Below are 20,709 nucleotides of genomic sequence, written 5' to 3'. Positions count from 1 at the left end.
CTGATCATGTTCTCAACTTGATTTTCACGCTGTGCTCTCTCAATGCACACGTGAGTAAGTCTTTACACCTGGGATGAAAAGTGAGTCTCCGAATCTGGTGCCCAGGATTGCAACATGTATGTACAGCTACTCAGCAAACTGGCATGTGATCTATGAATGCATGCCTTGAAATGCAATTATTTTTTCTTGAATTATCTCCAAATTTGTTGCTAGGAAGTTGTATATTTCTTTGCTACAGATTCAAACTGTATGCCAAAACATAAGTGTGCACTAGTTTTGAAATGACACAGAAACCTCTTAAAGGTTCTTTGACCTTTTGAGTTTCCTTTAGGCTACATTAAAACTTCAAGAATCGAATCATTGCAATGAATGCACAGTGTTTTAGCATGTTTCAGCTCATTGCTTTGGCTTTCTAGCAAGCACCTTAACTGTTTTGCCAGCAGCTGTTTTTAATAAAAAAGTTGTATACACATTTTAAGCCAACAGACAAGCACCAATTGACAGGGGCAACATTATGAACTCTCTAATGACCACAAAGCAACAGTGCATTCAGCAGCTGAAGGTCAAGGTTAAGGTTAAGGTCTCTTTATTAGTCTCCCTTGGGAGAAATTTGTCTTGGACAGATGGGGTCTGCTGCACAGACAACACATACCACTCTTTCAATAATAAAATAACAACCACCCAGAATAAAAAATAATAATAAGTGAAATCAAGAGGATGTTTGCTCACATTGTAAGGAGATGAATGCATCAAAGCTGTGTTTACAGCTTGTTGCACTGACCCTGTGTGACCACAAGAATATGCAAATGGAGATAAAGTTCAAATTCTAATTTCAATTGATATGAGCAGAAAGTGGTGAAATTTAGCCAATTGTACACAAAATAGTTTTGAACTATTCAGATGCTGACAAATTCTCAACCACTGAGTTAATTAACACTGCCGTCATATGTGGCTTTAAAGGACGATGACCAGAACAAAGACACTCCTTTAATCAGCTTAAACTGCAGCTTTATTCAAGTAACATGATGCCACAGATGACAAGAGAAAGACGACAAAGGCCTGTTGGCTTCTTGGAGCTGGCATGGTCCTATTTCCCAAAATAGGCTCCAATTTCACCAAGCGCTTCAGAAAGAGTCAGACAAAATTCCACAAGCAGCATCAGCAACCTAATTTATGCCATGTGTCACAGATGTGTGATTTGTTACTAATTTGTGATTTCTGCTCTATGACTCCGCTCTGTATCTGCCCATTATCATTCCCCATATAATGCATACTTGGTTGTTTCATGACGTCCATTCTGTTGTAGAGATGCCATGTACTGCAACAATAAACACTTATTCCATCCATCTATCCATTATCTATGCACCACTAAATCCTCATTAGGGTCACAGGGGGCTGGAGTCTATCCCAGCTGACTTAGTGCGAAGGCAGGGGACACCTGGACAGGTCTCCAGTCTGTCACAGAGACAAAAAATCACACACATTCACACCTACGGATAGTTTAGACTCACTAGTTAACCTCAGCATCATTTTAGACTGTGAGAAGAAAATCTAGTGCTACACAGGGAGAACATGCAAACTCCACACCGAAAGATCCCAGGCTGGGACATGAACCTGGGACCTTCTAGCTGTGAGGCGACAGTGCTGACCACCGAGCGACTGTGCACCCATTACACTTAGTACCCCATGTTAAAAAGAATGGATAGCTTTTTCTAAGATATAACATTCTGCAGTTTTATATGATGCTTCTTGTGCATCACATTCTACATATTTACATGTCATAGATGTCTTTGGAAACCCTGGGACCTCCAGGAGAATTTAAAGATTAGATTGGATTTAGCTGCACAGCGTGATGTTGGAAAATTTTTAGGATTCCTTACTTAAAAATTAATTAGTCTGTCAAAAACGTATGCAATATTAGCCAACATCAGCACGTTGTGCAGTAAGTAGGTCAAGGGTCACTCAGTTCAGTTTGTCTAAGCTCAGTTTTCTTGTAAAAACTCAAATAAAAAGCCCTGGAAGTGTTTAAAGTTGCACTGTAGCAGCACTGAGCAGCTGGGCTCCCTGTGGGTTTATGTCCAACTCTGTTCAGTTATTTTGACAGAATTAGACCCCATGCATCATCGCAGACCCATGATGTCATGGGAAAGATGCAAAGTGGCACACTGCGCTGTGCTGTAAATGGCTTTACAGTATCTGGGGAGGTAAATGGCAGCGTGGAGGCCTCACCTGGCTGCCATCACCGAAGGTTGTTTCACTGGAAGTTTAATATCCTTCAGGGTCGACATGCCGAGAACACACTTCCGAAAATCTGTGTGGAGAGGGCCAAGAAAAGCATAGCAAACTGAACTGGAAGTGTGCATGTGTGCGTGGGAGGATGAAATACTGCTCTTAACTTTTCGTTTGTTCTGTACAGGCCTATGCAGAAATACCATCAATGAAATATTTTCTTTCTTCATTTTCTACTGTGGAATCGTGGGAGAGACAGGCTCCAGTGGTGCTCTGCTAAAAGACCAGGTTCTCCTCTCATTAACATCACAAACCATTTCCATGTAATGTTGAAATTACAGTGAGGTCACATGAACCAAAACCTCATCCACAGTTCCCTGGTGGTCCTTCCGAAGTACTTCCAAAAGAACAATAATACAATACAAAGTATTTTTAGTGAAATCTTTTGCAATGGTACAATGGAAGTGATAATTTTTTTTTGTTTTTGACAGTAAAACAAATGTTACATCACTGACTGTCTTGGACTGAATGTTCAGGTCTCTTACTGAAGAGACGAGAAGTGACTCACTGAATTGTCATCGAGCTAAAACCTGGAGCTGCTCCACTTGTTCTTGTGGACTTTTGGGTTTTTACACACAGATGCATGTAATTTCCATAGACTACAAATATGTTCTTTAAGGCGTATGTCAACATTCTGGGAAAACATTTTTTTGTGTGCTTGCTGAGAGACAAATGAGCAGATACTACTCCTATATCTATAAAATAAATATGAAGCAAACTTTACAGAAAGTTACCTTAGGTTAGCATTAAGGCTGGAAACAGGTGGAAACAAACAACCAAAAAACATAAACCCCACAAAGTACAAGTGAGCTTTCAATGTGCAGATAGGTACACCTTTTTCGACTTATTTTTTAACCTTTAGAAATGCTAGCTGTGGGTGTGATATTCATGGACAGTATCTCAAGGCGCTGCCGGGGTAAAAGGCGCCCAAAAGTCACGTCTCTCCTTTTTGCAGATGATATGGTTCTTTTGGCTTCATCAAGCCATGGCTGTCAGTGTGCACTGGGGGTGGTTGGCAATCAAGTGTGAAGCGGGAAAAGACTCAGCACCTCCAAGTCTGAGGCCACAGTTTTCTGCCAGAAATTGGTGGAATGCTCCCTCTTGGTTTGGGGTGAGCTGCTGCCCCACACAAAGGATCTTAATCGTGAGTGACTGGAAAACGGAACTTGAAATGGACTAACGGATTGGTGCAGCGTCAGCAGAAATGCAGACATTGTACCTAACCATCTTGGTGAAGATGTAGCTTTTAAAAAGCTTTTAATTTACCAGCTGGTATATGTCCCAACTCTCACTTATGCTCCTGTGACAGAAAGAACAAGATTATGAACACAAGGGGATTCTCTCAGTTGGACATGCCCAAAGCCCAACAAAGGACGGCACCCAAGAGGTATCATAATCAGATCCCCAAAACCACCTTAGCAGATGCCTTTGGAATGAGGTTTTGGGAATATCCCACTGCCTAAAGGGCAAATCCAGACCCTGCAAGAGGGATTACAAATGTAATTTGCCTGGTAACATCTTGGGATACCCCAGGAGGAAGTGGAAAACATCTCTGGGGCACGGGATCTCAGGAATTCTATGAGCACTCCGGTGCCACTGCAACTCGACCCCAGTTATGTGGAAGAAAATGATGGATGGATGGAAATGCTAGCTGTCAGAATGTGGCAGACGACATACTAACTATCTGGTAAAAATTGGTACTTAATGAAAGTCAGCAACTAGTGCAGTAGAGATTTTGGTCAGTTAACAGTCAGATATCCTCATCACTAGTTGGTGAAGACCAAATCAGAGGAACTAGAGAGTGAAACCTGACTCCAACTGACTACTGCAACTCTGTATCTGCTGGATGTGTAAATAAGCAACTGTTTGCTGAAATGCTGTCCATAACAGATCTACAAGCCATTATCACCCTCCACAAAATCTCAATAAATAACCTCTTGACAATGCAGCTGCTGCAAGTTTCCACTCTTTTTTACTTTCCTCTCTCTTTTTTTAAAGGTCTAACATTAATCATCTAAATCAAGCAAACAATACTTCCTCAGTGTTGTCTTAAGGTGGACTTTTCCTCAAAAATTATGCAGTTCAACTACTTGTCGAAGTACTTGGACACACTTTCCCAAAAGTCATTATCCACTTGTGTGGTCATCAGGAACTCCAGTGCGATGAGCCTCAGCTCTTTCACAAACCAAACACTGTCTTGTTCTTCTCTCAGAAAGACCCTTAACATTCCTGGGTACAGTTCTTACAGCTGAGTGGCGTGTGGTCCGTCAGCTCATTAGTCAAAGGTGAGCATTTAGCAGCAGAAACGTCACAGCACAGCAGTGAGCATTTACCGCCATCACTCACTAAACCTAAGGGGCTTTATGCTTGTACAACTGGCATGCAAGGAGCACCACGGCTGACTTGGTGCCTGTCTGGAAACGGTAAGTAAAGACGAGTTTTCGGAGCTCATGTCCAACATAATCAGACTCTGACATCACTTGCCGGAATCGAGCAGACTCGCTGCAACCAATTAATCATGTTCTTCCATGCATACATCCAAGGATGAGCTAGCTAAATGCCACAAAGAGAATATTTAATCCCTCTCTGCTTCTTTGCAGTGACAGTTTTTCACTAACTAGATTCCCTGAAAGTGAAATTAATTTTTGCACATGCAGCTAAATGTCTACTGTATATATATCAAAAATATTGATTAATGGTGCATTAGAATGAGAGGAGAATATTGGAAAATGCTTACATGGAGAATTTTCTCAGACTGCATTTTACCACAGACAGAGAAAGCCTCATATAATAGTGTTTCACAGAACATCATCTTCGCCAAGCTGCGCCAGCTCCAAAGCTACCGGTAATATCCATATTTCCCTCTTTCATCCCTCCGAGGCCAAGCATGGATTACGATCAATGATTTACAACTGCCAACGGTTCCAAGTCATTTTAATGTTCTGGCATGTGCCGAAGACAAAACAGCTGAAAGAATTAAAAAAATAGTTTAGTCTGGCAACACTCTGCATTCATTCTTTTCATAAATGATCTTTGATTTCCAATTTTCCTTGGAACAGTATTTTGCTAGATAATATCATTTAGTACTGTTGCATACAAGGTTATACAACACACACCTGACCAGGCAGGATTTAAGGATTATTGCCAGCACTTTAACATGACACAAGAACTGTTTCCAAACTGAAAAATGACCAGTGACCATTTCACCAGTAACCACATTTTCTAACCTAATCAGTGACTCATGTTGTTCTTTGTGTGACTTCTGGTGTCTTACTCACACTTTCCACTATCCTTCTCCAGCTTTGTTCCCCTAAAAAATGACTTACACACCCTCATGCCCCTGGGCATGTTTTCAGACTGATAAAGTGAAGAATGATGCCTCCTAGCAAGGTCTGCTTGCCAAGTAAAAAGTTGTCAATACATGCTAGCCTTTTACGCACCGTCCTTGTTTTAAAAAAATATGATTTATTCTGCAGTAAAAAAATATACCTGTAGGTGATATCATCCATCCACATTGATGGATTAGTCAGAGTGAATTTCTAGAGAAAGTCTCAATCAATGTAAAGCCAGTGACTTGCTGCGTCATACATTGTGTAATAACAATCCTATAAACTGCCCATCATCAGATGTTTGGCATGCTGTTGCCATACAGTCATAAACAGAACTGATGCCACTTTGCAGATGGAAAAACCCCACATCAGCATGTTCAGCTTGGAGTGTCAAAAAACAAGGGAATTAAGCTTTTATTAAACCTCAAAGGAGCCCAGATTTAGCAATCAGCTTTTAGAAAACATAAAAAAATTGAGGATCAAATCCTGTCATGTTTGATTATTTTAGTTGTGTCGGATTTGCAGTTTTGTCCATAATAATGCAAATCACAACTGTGATATGCTGAACAAATACATGTAAGAGCTCAAATCTATTGAGGAAGCAGTTTCATTTCATTCCTTGGTCACAACAAGTGGTGCAAACAAGTACTGATATGGACAGACCATCTGAGGACACAGTAAATCCCATCTTACAGCTATAAGCTCATATTTCGGCTTCCTGATTTGTCTTTCATGTAGCTGCTTCAACCAGCTTAAGTACACTGTGATGCAAGACAGGTATGCTAAACACTGCACAATGATACCTTTTAATATCGGATATTCTCTACCTGTCATCACCTTCTACAGTGTAAATATAAAGTGCAGCTTTCACTGTTGTTTTGCAGATTGTTGCCATAGAGCGTCTGCATCATTCTGGATTTGTCTGGCTGCTGAGCTGTCGTCAGTTTCAAACCTATAGCAACTACTGAGGGTAATTGTATATCAGGCCCGCTGAATGACTATGCTCCTTGGTTGAACAGTGTCTGAGTATGATCTCTGCACGTCAGGATGAACTAACCTAATTCATCAATATTTGCTGCAACATACCTGCAATTAATAATATCTGTTATGTTAAAGATGGTGGTGCTTAGAGGAATACTTTGACATTTTGGGACATACTCTACATTGTATGTGTGAGACTCTATGAAAACTTTTACAGCACAGTCAGTGTAGCTGTTGCTGCTCATGCTGACTGCACTGGCTGGTTTCAAGTGGTTTTCTCATAAATCTCACACAAATCTCTGGACTGAACTTCCTGATGTTTTAAACATCTAAAACAAAAGTTTTAGTGAACTGGGTATAGTAAAAGGGTATCGCTGCAAAAAAAAAACAAAACAGATTGCAAAAACAGATTTATTTATGTGAATATGGCACCGGTTATTGTGCTATATTTACGTTAAACACGGCCTGGAACATAGCTTATCCAGCAAGGTAAAGAAACAGACTAAGCAATATGAGGTAATTAGTCTCCGTTAGCAGATGTTGTATCCGAATCCATGTAGGAAAGAGCAGGCAGATACTGTGATTGAGCACAAATGCACTCCCACCCACTGACACTGTATCTAAGCTCCCCCAGTTGGATAGAAATACTCGGGAACACGCTCAGAGTAAACACTTTGCTATCTATGGGCTGTTTCCGTTTTGGCTCCGTTCAGCGGGTATTCATCAGAACTTGGCAAGCCTCTTCACCTCCACACAGTCTTGTCCCACGCTGTGAGCTGACGGGCACGCCTTCACAGATATGTCCAGTCACACCTACCTATGATAGCTCCAAAAATCTTTTCCATGAAACCAGAGAGTCTTATCCCACCTCGATCCCATTTCACAACCCCGAGGCCATTTTCCGTTTGAGTAACAGTTTGACCTGTGAAGCTCAGTTAGTGCCTGATCACTTCCTGTGGGTTTATGTTTCACCAAGGTGAGCAGCACATGTTGTAAATCCTATATGTCACAGAAACTCTTGCGTTCCTGTGGTATGTATACACTGGCTGGAGAACAGGTATCCAGATGTTGTGGCTCAGCACAATTAGAACGCCACGATCTATCTTTAGACAGCTCCTCTATTTTAGAGTGTAAGTCATCACAGCATGCAGGCGCCTCGGTGTTCCCTCATTTTTCCAGAAGGCTTTCATCTCTGTCACATACTCACTCTTTTCCCTCAGCCTCCCTGTGCATCCACAAGTCCGCAAGCTGGCGTGATTCAGAAAGTCTGCCAACACTGATTTTCATTGGAAAAAGCCGAATGCATCTCTGGAGTGAGGTGAACTGAAGCAGGTCTGTGTCAAGATGAAGACACTCAGTGATGGTGTGGGAAGGAGGAGAGAGCGGGAAAAGCCCACAGGTTAAATGCTCAGCCATAAAGTTTAACCGTTAACTTAGCAGGAAGGAGAATTTGCTCAAAGGTAATGAGATTTTCATGTCTTGTCAGAAATAATTTGAAATAATCCACAACTGACTCCACTTCCTCGATTTAACATTGATTTGATTGCATTGTTGTACACAGATTAAGAGTTTAAAAAAAGCTAAAATACACATTATCGAACATTCAATATATGGTTCCAAATATTTGTAATTCTACAGGGGCAGTTTTTTACCTTTCAGAGCTCTTTAAATTGTAAGTAGTTCCTCATATGAGGGATTTTCCCATTAAAACTTCTCACAAACTTTCATTTAGTTGAATGGTAAAGGGTCAAAGAGGTCAAATTATCCATCATTCTGCAACGAAAATGTCCAAACAAGGACTAAAAAGTTTCATAGCAGGACTTCCTTCTTCTTCATTCCTGACTCATTCATCATCTAATGACTGCTCAGATTTATTTTCCCAAGCCAAAGTATATATAAAATTGTTTAAACCAGCTACACCTCCACTAAGAACCATAGTAAAATGTTTTTTCCCCCATTGCTGCAGTAGTATTACCAAACTAATCATGTTGTATATAATATTATTTCAGACATATGCAACATTTTCTGTCAGTTCCAATACTTATGGTAAAGTACAGTACATTTTACTTATACTATTTCTGACATTCCTGTAATATCTGTACATGAGTATATTGGTACGTTTCCTTAAATAAAAGATCTGAGTGCTTCTGCCACCACTGTGAAGTAAAATCTGTCCAAACAAGTTAGAAAACAATGAAAGAGGGCATGAAATAATTGTTCAGAATAGCACCTCATTTTTGCATTTTGCAGCACATGGGTACAATTAAATAGATAAGCAACTACATAGTTCATTTATGTTTGTAGAATCACTCTTAATTTGGACTCTCTCCTATTCAGTTTTGGCCTTTTTATGCTTAGATTATTGATGTATTGTGTAATTAGTATGCAATAAACATTTAAACACATGCTTGAGTTGGGCATCTGTTTAGATTGTTAAAAATACGCATTATTGGTCAAGAGAAATCCAGAGACCAGGTTCTGTCATCTCTCTGACTCTCACACACACAGAACACTTTATTCGTTACCCACTGAGTCCCCTGGTGGCCACCACAGTCATAACAAAACATGAAGCACTGCATAAACCTTCAAGTTTCCCTCTCTATGCCATAAATATGAGCTTGCATTCAGACATAAGTGTGACTTATGGAATACACTTTATTCTTTTATGTGACTTTTAAACCCACTCATAATTGGTTTTGTGTTACCAATCTACTGGATTAATTGGGCCACATATTTTGGATCTTATTAAAAAATCAAAACCTATATATTAATCAAAAATGACAGCAGAATAGATTGAAGCTTATTTGGCTGAATAATTAAACTTTTATTTGATCGGAAACGATCGAGTCTTGGCGTCGGTGCGTGTATGAAATATTTGTCCGGTGATGGAAATTCGGCTCAGGAATGCATTTTTTCCCCTCGGTGCGTCTCGGATATTCCTCTGACTGGCTGTGAGGTAAGAAAACAAGTCCGTCCCTCTCTGCTGCAGCAGCCTCATTGGTTCAGGGCCGACCTGAGGAATGTCCTTCAACTGTTTAAATAGCTCTTATATCTGAGGGATAAGTCAGTAGAATCAGTGGAAGCATCGGAATAACCGGGAGCTCACAGAGACTTCAGCAGCTGAGCTTCTGTCAGAGCAAAAAGACGAGAAAAGGGGATAAATAATCAGACGCAAGGACTTTTTATCCTCATATATTACTTTTTTTTATAATCCAGAGGGGATTTTCATTTTAAAGGTTTGTAGAGGGTTTTTTTTTTATTTAAGATGCTGAGATTTCACTTGGATGTGTTTAGTGGTCTAACTGTTGTTCTTTGGTTGCTGTAGGGTTCACTTGAGATTCGGAGATGATGCTGTGCGGCATCTTTTTGCTGTTGATGCTTTGGAGTTGTGAGGGCGCACGGTTGGCAGGTGAGGATGGAATATATTTATTAAGAGTTTTATGTTTTTAACATGTTTAACTCATTTTTTGTGGCTTTTAGACTCACTGTTAGAGTTTTGAAGTTACTTATATTGAAGTCTACAAAGGCAAAATCGTAACTTTTATAGAAAATTACGCACAGCTGTTATAGAAAATTACGCACGGTTTCTATGTGGTTTTCTTTGTTTCTCGTGCACTCTCTGTGAGAAAAAAGAAGAATAACCGGTGCCTTTGTTTCCTCTGACCGCAGAGAGCAGAGATGATAACAGTGTGTATGACTTGTTCGATCTGGCCCGGGTAAACAAGAGGCACAACGGAGTGAGTTTGGTCAAAGGCGCAGATCCCAACAGCCCCGCGTACAAGGTCCTGAACGCAGACCTGATCCCCCACGTCCCCGACAGCTCCTTCAGGGACCTGCTCGACTCCATCCAGGCCGAGCGGGGCTTCCTCCTCCTGGTGAACCTGAAGCAGTTCAAGAAGAACAGGGGCAGCCTGTTGACCATCGAGAAGGATGACGGATCCGGACCCGTTTTCGAGGTCATTTCCAACGGCAAGGCGAACACCCTGGATGTGGTGTACTCCACCGAGAGCCAGCAGCAGGTCGTGTCCATCGAGGATGCAAATTTGGCAACTGGACACTGGAAGAACATCACGCTGTTCGTTCAGGATGACCGTGCGCAACTTTACGTGGGCTGCGAGGAGATCAACGTGTCAGAGATGGATGTGCCCATCCAGACGGTGCTGGCCAGGGAGGTGGCAGACATTGCCAAGCTCAGGATTGGAAAGGGAGCTGTGAAGGAAAAATTTATGGTAAGTATCTGTAGTTTTTTTGGCTCAGGAGTGAATCAAATAATTTAATAGCATGAGGGTCTAATTTATCTCTTTATCAATTACTTTTCAGGGAGTGCTTCAGAATGTGCGCTTTGTCTTTGGTACCACTCTGGATGCCATACTGAGAAATAAGGGATGCCACAGTGGAGGTATGGAACAGATGATATCTGCACAAGGATGCAAATAGATTTCCTCAGTGTGTGAACAGAAGGTAATTTGTCTTCTCTCCTCTTCCCCCCCTGCAGCTGCCTTAACGGATGTCATGACCCTGGACAACCCAGTCAATGGCTCCAGCCCTGCCATTAGGACTGATTACACTGGCCACAAAGCCAAAGGTGAGCCCCCTCCTCCCTCCAAAGAGTTACATTTGTGCCTCTGTTCTCCTTATTCAGCTGTGCGCTTTCAGAGTGCAGATAATTTATTGGAGTCTTCTCTCTTCTATCCAGATCTGCAGTCTGTCTGCGGCTTCTCCTGTGAGGACATAGCCAGCATGTTCAGGGAGCTCAAAGGACTCAATGTGGTGGTTAAGCAGCTGTCAAACGAGCTCCAGAAAGTGGTAAGCTCGAAGGGCCATCAGGGTCTGCTCTTTGTCATCATTCACTCCCTCTTTTCCCCTCTCTCCTCCCCATCTTTCCCTCTGCTTCCAGTTAACGCATTCCCAGTACGTAGCCACTTGTCGCTGTAATGGCAGTCCCCCAGCCAAGTCCTTAATGAGACCCATGTGAATACACAAATATGTTTGGCTGTCGGTCGCATTTGCACTGCTTCGCTAGATTCCAGCAATGTCTTAATCACAGTGTCGGTCGGTGATTCATTTGTATTGGAACCTTGGCAAAGTGAAAGTTTTCCATCCTCCATACTGAGCAGCCCCCTTCTCTGTGTGTCTCTCTCTCTTCCCTCAGTCTCAGGAAAGTATATCCCTAAAAAATTACATGAACATCCACAGTGGAGTTTGCATCCACAATGGCATCGTGCACCAAGACAAAGAGGAATGGACCGTGGACGGCTGCACGGAGTGCACCTGCCAGGTAAGCGTCATCACACCAGCTGGAATGCAACCTTTGAACAAGCTGTCCAAGGAAAGCGGTACTTCCTCTACCCCTGCTGCAGCAAAGTCATAATAGTGTTTACCTTTACACCTCCATTTATAATCACCTTCACATCAACACTCTGTCTGCAACTATCAACCAAGCAGCATGGGGCTTTTTTTCTTTTATTTCTAGCAATAATCTAGTACAGAGTGTTTATGTGTTGTGTAATTATTTGGATTTTAGTGGGGGAGTGTTAGCAAAGATTATGCTTTCAACACAGCAGGAGTGCCATGTCCCTGATAAGATCATTCCATTGGGAAATTTAGCGATTAGGCTTGGAGCAGTACCAACAAAGCCTTGTTTCTTGTGTAGCCTGTCAGCTAACTCATTATTCTTGTACTCATTAAACTGTTCCTCTGTCCAGAACTCCGCTACTGTGTGTCGCAAAATCTCCTGCCCTGTGGTATCATGTGCTAACGCCACTGTGCCCGATGGAGAGTGCTGCCCTCGCTGTGGAAATCGTAAGTTTCCTTTGAGATTTTTATCTAAATTTCATCCTTGATCACTTTCCCCCAAAGAAACGAGTCCAACACTTTTTCTCTACCCCTCCAGAACGCGATCCAGAAGAGGACGCTTGGTCCGCATGGTCTGAATGGACCCAGTGTTCGGTGACTTGTGGCCGTGGCATCCAGCAGCGTGGACGCTCCTGCGACCGCATCAACAGCAAGTGTGAGGGCACCTCTGTCCAGACCCGTGATTGCTACCCACAGGAATGTGACAAACGCTGTAAGTCACTAAATATTCTTGACACTGCCATTGTGACAATACATTCTCTCTGCTTGAGGGCATTCTGAATTAATTGTGTATTTATTACTCACAGTCAAACAGGATGGAGGCTGGAGCCACTGGTCACCCTGGTCTTCATGCTCTGTGACCTGTGGTGAGGGGGTCATCACCCAAATCCGCCTCTGCAACTCCCCCACACCCCAGATGGGTGGTAGAGACTGCCAGGGAGTGGGACGTCAAACTAAAGTCTGCCGGAAGTCACCCTGTCCTAGTAAGTTAAATATCTGCTTCAAGTTAATGATAGAGCGTATGTATTCAGGGCAAAATAGTAAATACTGTTTTTTACTTTTAAGTCAATGGAGGTTGGGGACCTTGGTCACCATGGGACACCTGCAGTGCTACCTGCAATGGAGGAATCCAGAACCGTAAACGTCTCTGCTCTGACCCTGCTCCTAAATATGGTGGAAAAGACTGTGTTGGTGATGCTACTATGTCTCAAATTTGCAACAAACAGGAGTGCCCCATTGGTAAGCATCTAAGCTTTACTAGTTACTAAAACACATTTTTCCAGTCACAGCAGACTTTTTTTTTTAAAATAGTGCTAATTCTTTCTATCCACAGATGGCTGTCTCTCCAACCCATGTTTCTCTGGAACAAAGTGCACCAGCTTCCCCGATGGCTCTTACAAGTGTGGCAGATGTCCACTTGGCTACACTGGAAATGGCATCACCTGCAAAGACATCGATGAATGTAAAGAGGTCCCTGATGCTTGCCATACTCATAACGGAGTCCATCGCTGTGAGAACACTGAGCCAGGTTACAACTGCCTGCCCTGCCCTGCACGTTTCTCTGGTCCTCAGCCCTTTGGAAGAGGAGTGGAAGAGGCAACAGCTAAAAAACAGGTTTAGATTATTACTTATTTGCTGTGTTTGTGGCTAGTACGTTAGCAGTTTGCAATTTTTTTAAACCCTATGTAATTTTCTATAGGTTTGCGCTCCCCGTAATCCTTGCCAAGACGGTAGCCACAACTGTCATAAAAATGCAAACTGCATCTACTTGGGCGTCTTCTCCGAGTCCATGTTCCGGTGCGAGTGCAAGCCAGGGTATGCCGGGAATGGCCGTATTTGCGGAGAGGACAGTGACTTGGATGGATGGCCCAACACTGACCTGCTGTGTGTGGAGAACGCCACCTATCACTGCAAGAAGGTAGCCACCCCCCACATGGACAAAATCCACAAGGCTGTTATAATCCATCTGCACTCCATTATTGTGATAACTGCCTCCTTAACCATTCCTTTGTTTCTTTACAGGATAACTGCCCCAACCTTCCCAATTCTGGCCAGGAAGATCATGACAAAGATGGTCTGGGTGATGAATGTGACCATGATGATGACAATGATGGGATCCCCGATGACAGGGTGAGTAATCACAGCAGCTTTTTTAGCCCAAAATTGTGCTTTCCTCAGAGACCAGACATAGCAATCAGCTGTAGCCATCCTTCCTCTGGGCTGCAGGAATGTAAAGTCTTCATGGTTGTGTGCTTTCACCAGCGAGTTAAAGTGGAAAGACAGTAGCACAGAAATAGGGTAATATAATTTCTGCATAAACCCAGAATTGAGGACAAGGTGGCTTGTTGCCCATAATTCTTAGTGTGGACTTGGAAAGTTGGGCAAGAAAAATGCAGTGGTAAGAATATCCCATTCCAGCTAAAGGAAGAAAAAAACAAGCCTGGAAAAGCAAAGTTTTGTACCTATAAATATCTCTTCAAGCTATGACCCATTTTAGTAATCAAACTCATATTTCTCTTTTTATATTTCTTTAGGACAACTGCCCAAGAGTGTACAACCCTGCCCAGTATGACGCAGACAGAGACGATGTTGGGGATCGTTGTGACAACTGCATATTTGAAGCCAACACTGATCAAACCGACACTGACAACAATGGAGAGGGTGATGCCTGTGCTGTTGACATTGATGGGGATGGTAAGTCATTTCTTCATATTCAATCCAAGATCTTTTTTTTCTTGGCCTTATAAAGTATTTCCACAGTCATGAAGGCTAAAATACATATGTTTTCTCTCAACAGGCATTCTGAATGAGAACGACAACTGCCCCTATGTTTACAACGTGGACCAGAGAGACACTGACAGGGATGGGGTGGGAGATCATTGTGATAACTGCCCTCTGGAGCACAACCCTGATCAGGTAACCACAGATGTCACATTTCACCTTTACATTTCAGCTACCATGATTGATAAAGCTTAATCTGACATGTGACTGTGTAGAAGTTCCCAGTGTCAAGGCCACAAACTGCATCTGCTTTAATGAAAGAGAGGAATGTGACAGCTTTGAGGAAAACGAGTACAATGCTCCCTCTTCTCTTCTTTTCTCCTACTTTTGAAAAAAAATATGAATGTGTAATTTTGCTGAGGTGCAAGGACACTGAACATTTGTCTGGAGGGACATTGCTTGCATACCTGAAAACAAGGGGCTGCATTTAAATCATATCCAGAGTAGCACCTCTCATATCGAAGCTGGTGAAAAACAGTGGAGGGAGTTATTTGAAGTGAGGACAAGCGTCTTACAGTGCACAGTGTTGGTCTTTGGAAAATCTCATCCTAAAGAAATTCTGTTCTTTCACAGATCGACTCTGACTCAGATCGCATTGGAGACAAGTGCGACAACAACCAGGACATTGACGAGGATGGTCACCAGAACAACTTGGACAACTGCCCCTACATCCCTAATGCCAACCAGGCTGATCATGACAAGGACGGCAAGGGTGACGCCTGTGACCACGATGACGACAATGATGGCATTCCTGATGACAAAGACAACTGCAGACTGGCCTTTAACCCTGATCAAGTGGACTCTGATGGTGAGTCTGTCTATCAGTGTGATCCTACAGAACCCTGGTGCCATTTTTCCAGTGGATTATCATTTTATAGCATCTTGTTCACAGTATTAATCGTTATGATTTCCATGCACATATTTTCCTCTCAGGTGATGGCCGTGGTGATGTGTGCAAGGACGATTTTGACCAAGACAATGTTTTGGACATCTATGATGTTTGCCCGGAGAACTTTGCTATCAGTGAAACCGACTTCCGCAGATTCCAGATGGTTCCTCTGGACCCCAAGGGCACCTCTCAGATTGACCCCAACTGGGTGGTTCGGCATCAGGGCAAAGAGTTGGTGCAGACTGTCAACTGTGACCCTGGCATTGCTGTCGGTATGTAACACACAGACGTTTTGCTGCAAGAACATATACACAAAGGAGGAAAGGTGAAGTGATTCTAAACCATGTCTTTTTCACCTCAGGTTATGATGAGTTCAGTGCAGTGGATTTCAGTGGAACGTTCTTCATCAACACTGACAGAGATGACGACTACGCTGGGTTCGTGTTTGGCTACCAGTCCAGCTCTCGCTTTTACACAGTCATGTGGAAACAGATCACACAGACGTACTGGTCCCACACACCCACAAGAGCTCAGGGCTACTCTGGCTTGTCAATCAAAGTGGTCAACTCCACCACTGGGCCTGGCGAACATCTGAGGAACGCTCTGTGGCACACTGGAGACACCCCAGGACAGGTGAGCATAGAATAGATGATTTAGGATTTGACACATAATTTAAGAAAGTACTTTTCTTATTTTAACCGCTGGAATTCATCATTTCCAGGTCCGCACTCTGTGGCACGACCCCAAGAACATTGGCTGGAAGGACTTCACAGCCTACAGATGGCATCTGACCCATAGACCCAAGACTGGACTTATTAGGTAAGTTCAAAACCTCAGAAGCATGCTCCTTCATTCAAATACAAATCTGCATACTTTATGTTAAAATGGCTATGAACTCATGTGATTACATTTTCTCTTTTTTAGAGTGGTCATGTATGAAGGCAAGAGAATCATGGCTGATTCTGGAAACATCTTTGACAAGACATATGCTGGTGGGCGACTAGGCTTGTACGTCTTTTCTCAGGAGATGGTTTACTTCTCAGACCTCAAATATGAATGCAGAGGTAAGCACATAAGTGACTGTTAGTCAAAAAACATTTTTCATTACTTTCGACTTCATTTGTAACATGTTTTCTGTCTGTAATTTCTTTCAGATTCATAATTGGACCACAGAGTCTTCTAGAAGAATGTATCAATATGAATCTTTAACACAAGACCTGGATCGATTTCTATTTAACTTTTTCCTTAGAGAAATGCACATCGGAGGTATGTCGAGCAAGTGACCTAACATGAGGTAAAGAGACCTCAGGAGTTAAAGCCAAATGAAAGTTCAACGATAAATCTGCACCAAACTCAAATTGCGAGCGCAGCACTGCTCAGAAGACATTGGCTCTCTCATTCTGTTTGCTCCAATCTGCATTGAAAGAGGGCCACATTTTATTGCTTTGCACACCTGAACTGTTGGCGGTATTCCTCTGTGGAGGAGGGATCAAAGAGAAGAGTGTTTTTAAACTTTTTTATTATTTTTGAGCATTAATATACATCTGCTGTGGACTCAAAGATACTTGTTACAGTATGAAGAAAGCAGTAGGAGAACTTTCTTAGACTGGGGTGAAAAAGAACCCTTTGAAGGAACTGTTGAGGGACCGTGGACAGTATGGACGGACTGTTACTATCAAAGAGAGTGAATGTCGTTTGTGTGTTTGTGCATGTGTGCCACCCAGTAAGCATAGTTACGAAGACAGCTGAGTCAAAATTTGATTTAAATTCTTCTGATGACCCCTCACACCACTCTCATAGACATGTATATATGAGGTCTTGTATTTAGCCCAGGCTTAGGGCTGGCCCAAAACATTAGTCTTCTCAGGAAAGAGCACTAGAAGAAACAAGGAGCACAAAATTCAGGACAGCACAGGGCCCCAAAGCAGGCACGCTACACTGCTTTGGAACAGTAATAATAGCAAATATTATGTTAATATCTCTAATCTTTATGGAATGTGTCAAGGGACATAAACAGCAAGGGCCAGTCTATTTCCTCAGATTACTGCAAGTATGGCTGTGTGTATTTACTTTTTCATTATAGAAGCTTTAATTCTCGCTCATCTCTGCATCCTACCATCGTTAAGTGTTTTCAGCAACCCAGTTCCAATTGACAAAAATCAAGATCCTCTAAAGATAGAACAACTGCCTCTGACCAAAACAGTAAAATGTAAAAAAAATAGGCATCACTTATATCTAAATATTCTGCTTCTGCACAGTGTGCATGACTTGTGTGCCTGAGCTTGTGTGTACATTTCTGACAAGGGAAAAAAGGAAACCCTTTATGTACAAATATTACCTCATTAATTCTTTTTGTATTGAGGACAGCAATACACAAGAATCACTTGTCTTAGCAACAGAGTGTACATTGGTTGGCTTCTTTTTTTTAAGCAAGACTTTAGTATCATTTATATTCTGTATATAAGATATTTTTGTAGCAAAAAGAAGCCCGAACAGGAAAGGATTAAAGAAATGTTGTCTTGAGTATGTATTGCGATATGTATTTCCTGTGCAGTTTTGATAAATTATTATGTTTGTGTCATGTCGAGGTTATTTCATTTGTGTAGATATATGCTATTTAAATAATTTATCTAGAAGCGTAGCCTCATATGGAAGCGTTTCTGTCTGTATAAACTTATTTGCACACTGACATGAGGATGTCTTTGTTATTTTGTCTTTTTTTGTATGTGTCTTTTTTTAATTATTAGTGAAGCTTTTCTATAAACATTTGTATCATAGTTTCTACCCAAAGTGCTGTTTATACTCCTGTTATTTTGTATTGTCAAATGAATAATAAACTCTTCAACAAAAAACTTTCAGGGTTTCTTGGTGTGTTTTTTCTGGCCAAACAGTTAAGCATTTGAACCTCATATCTACTTTGATTGAGGTCTTCTCCCTGGAAAAGCAAAAGGAGCCAGACGCTTGCTGTGTCAAGCGACTGGAATCTATTAGTTGAGTCTAGTGAAGCCTTGGAGAAAGGGAGGATCCTTGGGAGTCAACAGCAGGAAAACTCAACATGAAGTATAGCCCACTTAAGCAGCACATCCATATAGATCTGATTACACGTTACACAGGCATCTCCTTACACCTTCAAACGGCAGCGGCCCACGTGAGCAGTAGACATACGGAATTTTACGCCCCAGAGGAATAAATTCACAAACTTTGGGGAAGTGAACTTAAGTTATGTATGTGGTCCACGTGGGACTGTAGGAATGTGCACTGAAATTCCATAGTTTTCATAAAAACGTCTAAATATAACTTAATCGATAAGTACCTACCCATAGACGTCTCACCGACTTACGCTATAAGAAACTCCACAAGTATATATCATCTGCAAACGGAAATCAGATTACTAACTTAAATCTTTCACAGGGTCAGAGAGAGTTGTAATCTAAGGCACCAGTGCCAGAGAAGCCAGACAGTCTCAGTATGCCACAGGTCTCTTTACATTAGAAGTGACCTCATTCTAACCATAATGAGCTCACTGTGTTTCCATTACCCCAAGTGAGCACTATATCTTCCCCTCTGAAAATATATTGTGTCAGTCACATACATGGTATTTGGAAAACAGACAAAAATGCAGCATGTGCAGAAGTATCTATGGAATCATTATAAAATGTATGACAATGGTAAAAGAAATAAGTTTAATCTAATGCAGTCAGTCTAAAAAGTGTTTGAATGTCAGGCCTGTGCTGAGGTGTCTGCTCAGATTCCTGGGCAGATACTGCAGCTAAGCTCACCGATAGCAGGGCTCTCAATGGGATTTGACCTTGGAGCTTCACCTGGCCAACGTGTTTTCAGTCCAGAGGAATGTGAGATAACTCCTGCCGCTTAGATGGGGTCAGAACGTGTGGCCGAGGTGAAGAGCGAGATGAACAGGCCTGTAGGTGTCCTGTGCCAGGAGAGGAGAAAGGCACGGCCTCTGGGTCGAGGTCAGCCAGGTGCAGACAAGCTACTCACGCTGTGCAAGCTGCAGCAAATAGGAACCATGTCAACGGCTTTCACAAATCTCTCAAACAAACCAAAAACCATTCTCAAAGCTCAAAGCTGGCATCCTTTTGTCAGCGGAATCCTCTTATTTAAATGAAAATTAAGCTTAGAAAGAGGTCACACAGGGTCTCATTTCAGAAGATCCTACTAATCTGACCCACTCTGAAGCTGATCACCTATAGAGGCAGGAATGACTGGAATGCTCGGAGCTGGACAATCACTCCACATCATCCCTCTGTCCTCATTAGCAGCCATGTCGGATGCACATTACTACCACATACACATGACATTTCATAAGAGAGGGCTTAACTTCAAAACATGGTAGCGTTCAGGCTTCAGCCCACGGAGACTGCTACTATCAGCTAATGTTTTTGTGTGCAGGAGAACATTCTGCGGCAGCCGTACCCAGTTATTAGACTTAATGACAGCAATTTTCTGTTCTCATGTATGATACTTGGGTTAATACAAAGAGTGGCCCCGCTGCTCTGTTTCCTCACGGAGAAACATGAACAAATAAAAGCAATGGGTTGCAACCCAGCTGCGTATTGAAAACACTGACACCAATTAGGACAAAAATAACAGCTTTCATTTTTAGTCAACAAAATCGTAGGACTACATTTTTTCTGCTATAGTCACATTATGTAAAATGTTCAGAAGTTTGTATCAGTGTGTAAATGACAGGGTCATTATAACAGCTTTATCAATCTAAAAGCTTCACAGCTTCTCTACGAGAATTCATAGAAAGATTCTAGAAATTGTGCATTTTGAAAGCAGGGCTTCAGGTTGAGTCCAGTCTTTTTGAACGTCTCACGGCGCTGCGTGATTCGTCTGGAGGTCCTGGCTGCATCTCTCAGTCAGCTCACATTCATCCAGCAGGCTAAGTAACTGCTCTTCAGTAAGATCTGGTAAACGATCCTACAAGAAAACATAAATATATTAATCATATCCTTGATAAAAAAACCAAAAAAAAAAAAACCTCAAGGATGAATTCATGGAAAAATAAATCCCAGAGCATGTGTGTGTCTGGATGTCACCATATCCACTTCACATGTGGCT

General features: G+C 42.1%; 2 protein-coding genes across 4 annotated transcripts in view; one reads left to right on the top strand and one right to left on the bottom strand.

Annotated features, from left to right (window-relative positions):
- Positions 1-563: 563 nt before the first annotated feature.
- Positions 564-20,709, bottom strand: part of fsip1 (fibrous sheath interacting protein 1) — a 51,225-nt gene continuing 31,079 nt past the window's right edge. For all 3 annotated transcript variants that reach the window (XM_023298397.3, XM_055005895.1, XM_055005894.1), the window contains one exon: positions 564-20,568. In XM_023298397.3, the coding sequence (XP_023154165.2) occupies positions 20,461-20,568 (108 nt within the window). In that variant the 3' untranslated portion in view covers positions 564-20,460. The remainder of the gene's footprint in view (positions 20,569-20,709) is intronic.
- On the top strand, positions 9,675-17,008 carry LOC111588169 (thrombospondin-1-like). The gene is made up of 22 exons (XM_023298375.3): positions 9,675-9,835; positions 9,925-10,008; positions 10,269-10,828; positions 10,920-10,998; positions 11,095-11,184; positions 11,296-11,405; positions 11,752-11,877; positions 12,305-12,401; positions 12,493-12,666; positions 12,761-12,937; positions 13,020-13,193; positions 13,288-13,568; positions 13,654-13,872; positions 13,977-14,084; positions 14,489-14,648; positions 14,752-14,870; positions 15,309-15,543; positions 15,669-15,896; positions 15,986-16,257; positions 16,346-16,443; positions 16,549-16,688; positions 16,779-17,008. The coding sequence occupies exons 2-22, from the start codon at positions 9,945-9,947 to the stop codon at positions 16,784-16,786; spliced, it is 3,519 nt and encodes a 1,172-aa protein (XP_023154143.2). The 5' UTR covers positions 9,675-9,835; positions 9,925-9,944; the 3' UTR covers positions 16,787-17,008.

Source organism: Amphiprion ocellaris, chromosome 20, assembly GCF_022539595.1.
Source record: "Amphiprion ocellaris isolate individual 3 ecotype Okinawa chromosome 20, ASM2253959v1, whole genome shotgun sequence".
NCBI lineage: Eukaryota > Metazoa > Chordata > Actinopteri > Pomacentridae > Amphiprion > Amphiprion ocellaris.
Note: the sequence above shows the minus strand (reverse complement) of the source record. Positions and strands in the feature narration are given on the sequence as shown.

Coding starts and splice junctions, on each gene's coding strand:
- LOC111588169 (XM_023298375.3), top strand. CDS start 9,945: ATGATGCTGTGCGGCATCTTTTTGCTGTTGATGCTTTGGAGTTGTGAG. Junction 11,878..12,304: donor GCACGGAGTGCACCTGCCAG/GTAAGCGTCATC, acceptor TCCTCTGTCCAG/AACTCCGCTACTGTGTGTCG. Junction 14,085..14,488: donor ATGGGATCCCCGATGACAGG/GTGAGTAATCAC, acceptor ATATTTCTTTAG/GACAACTGCCCAAGAGTGTA.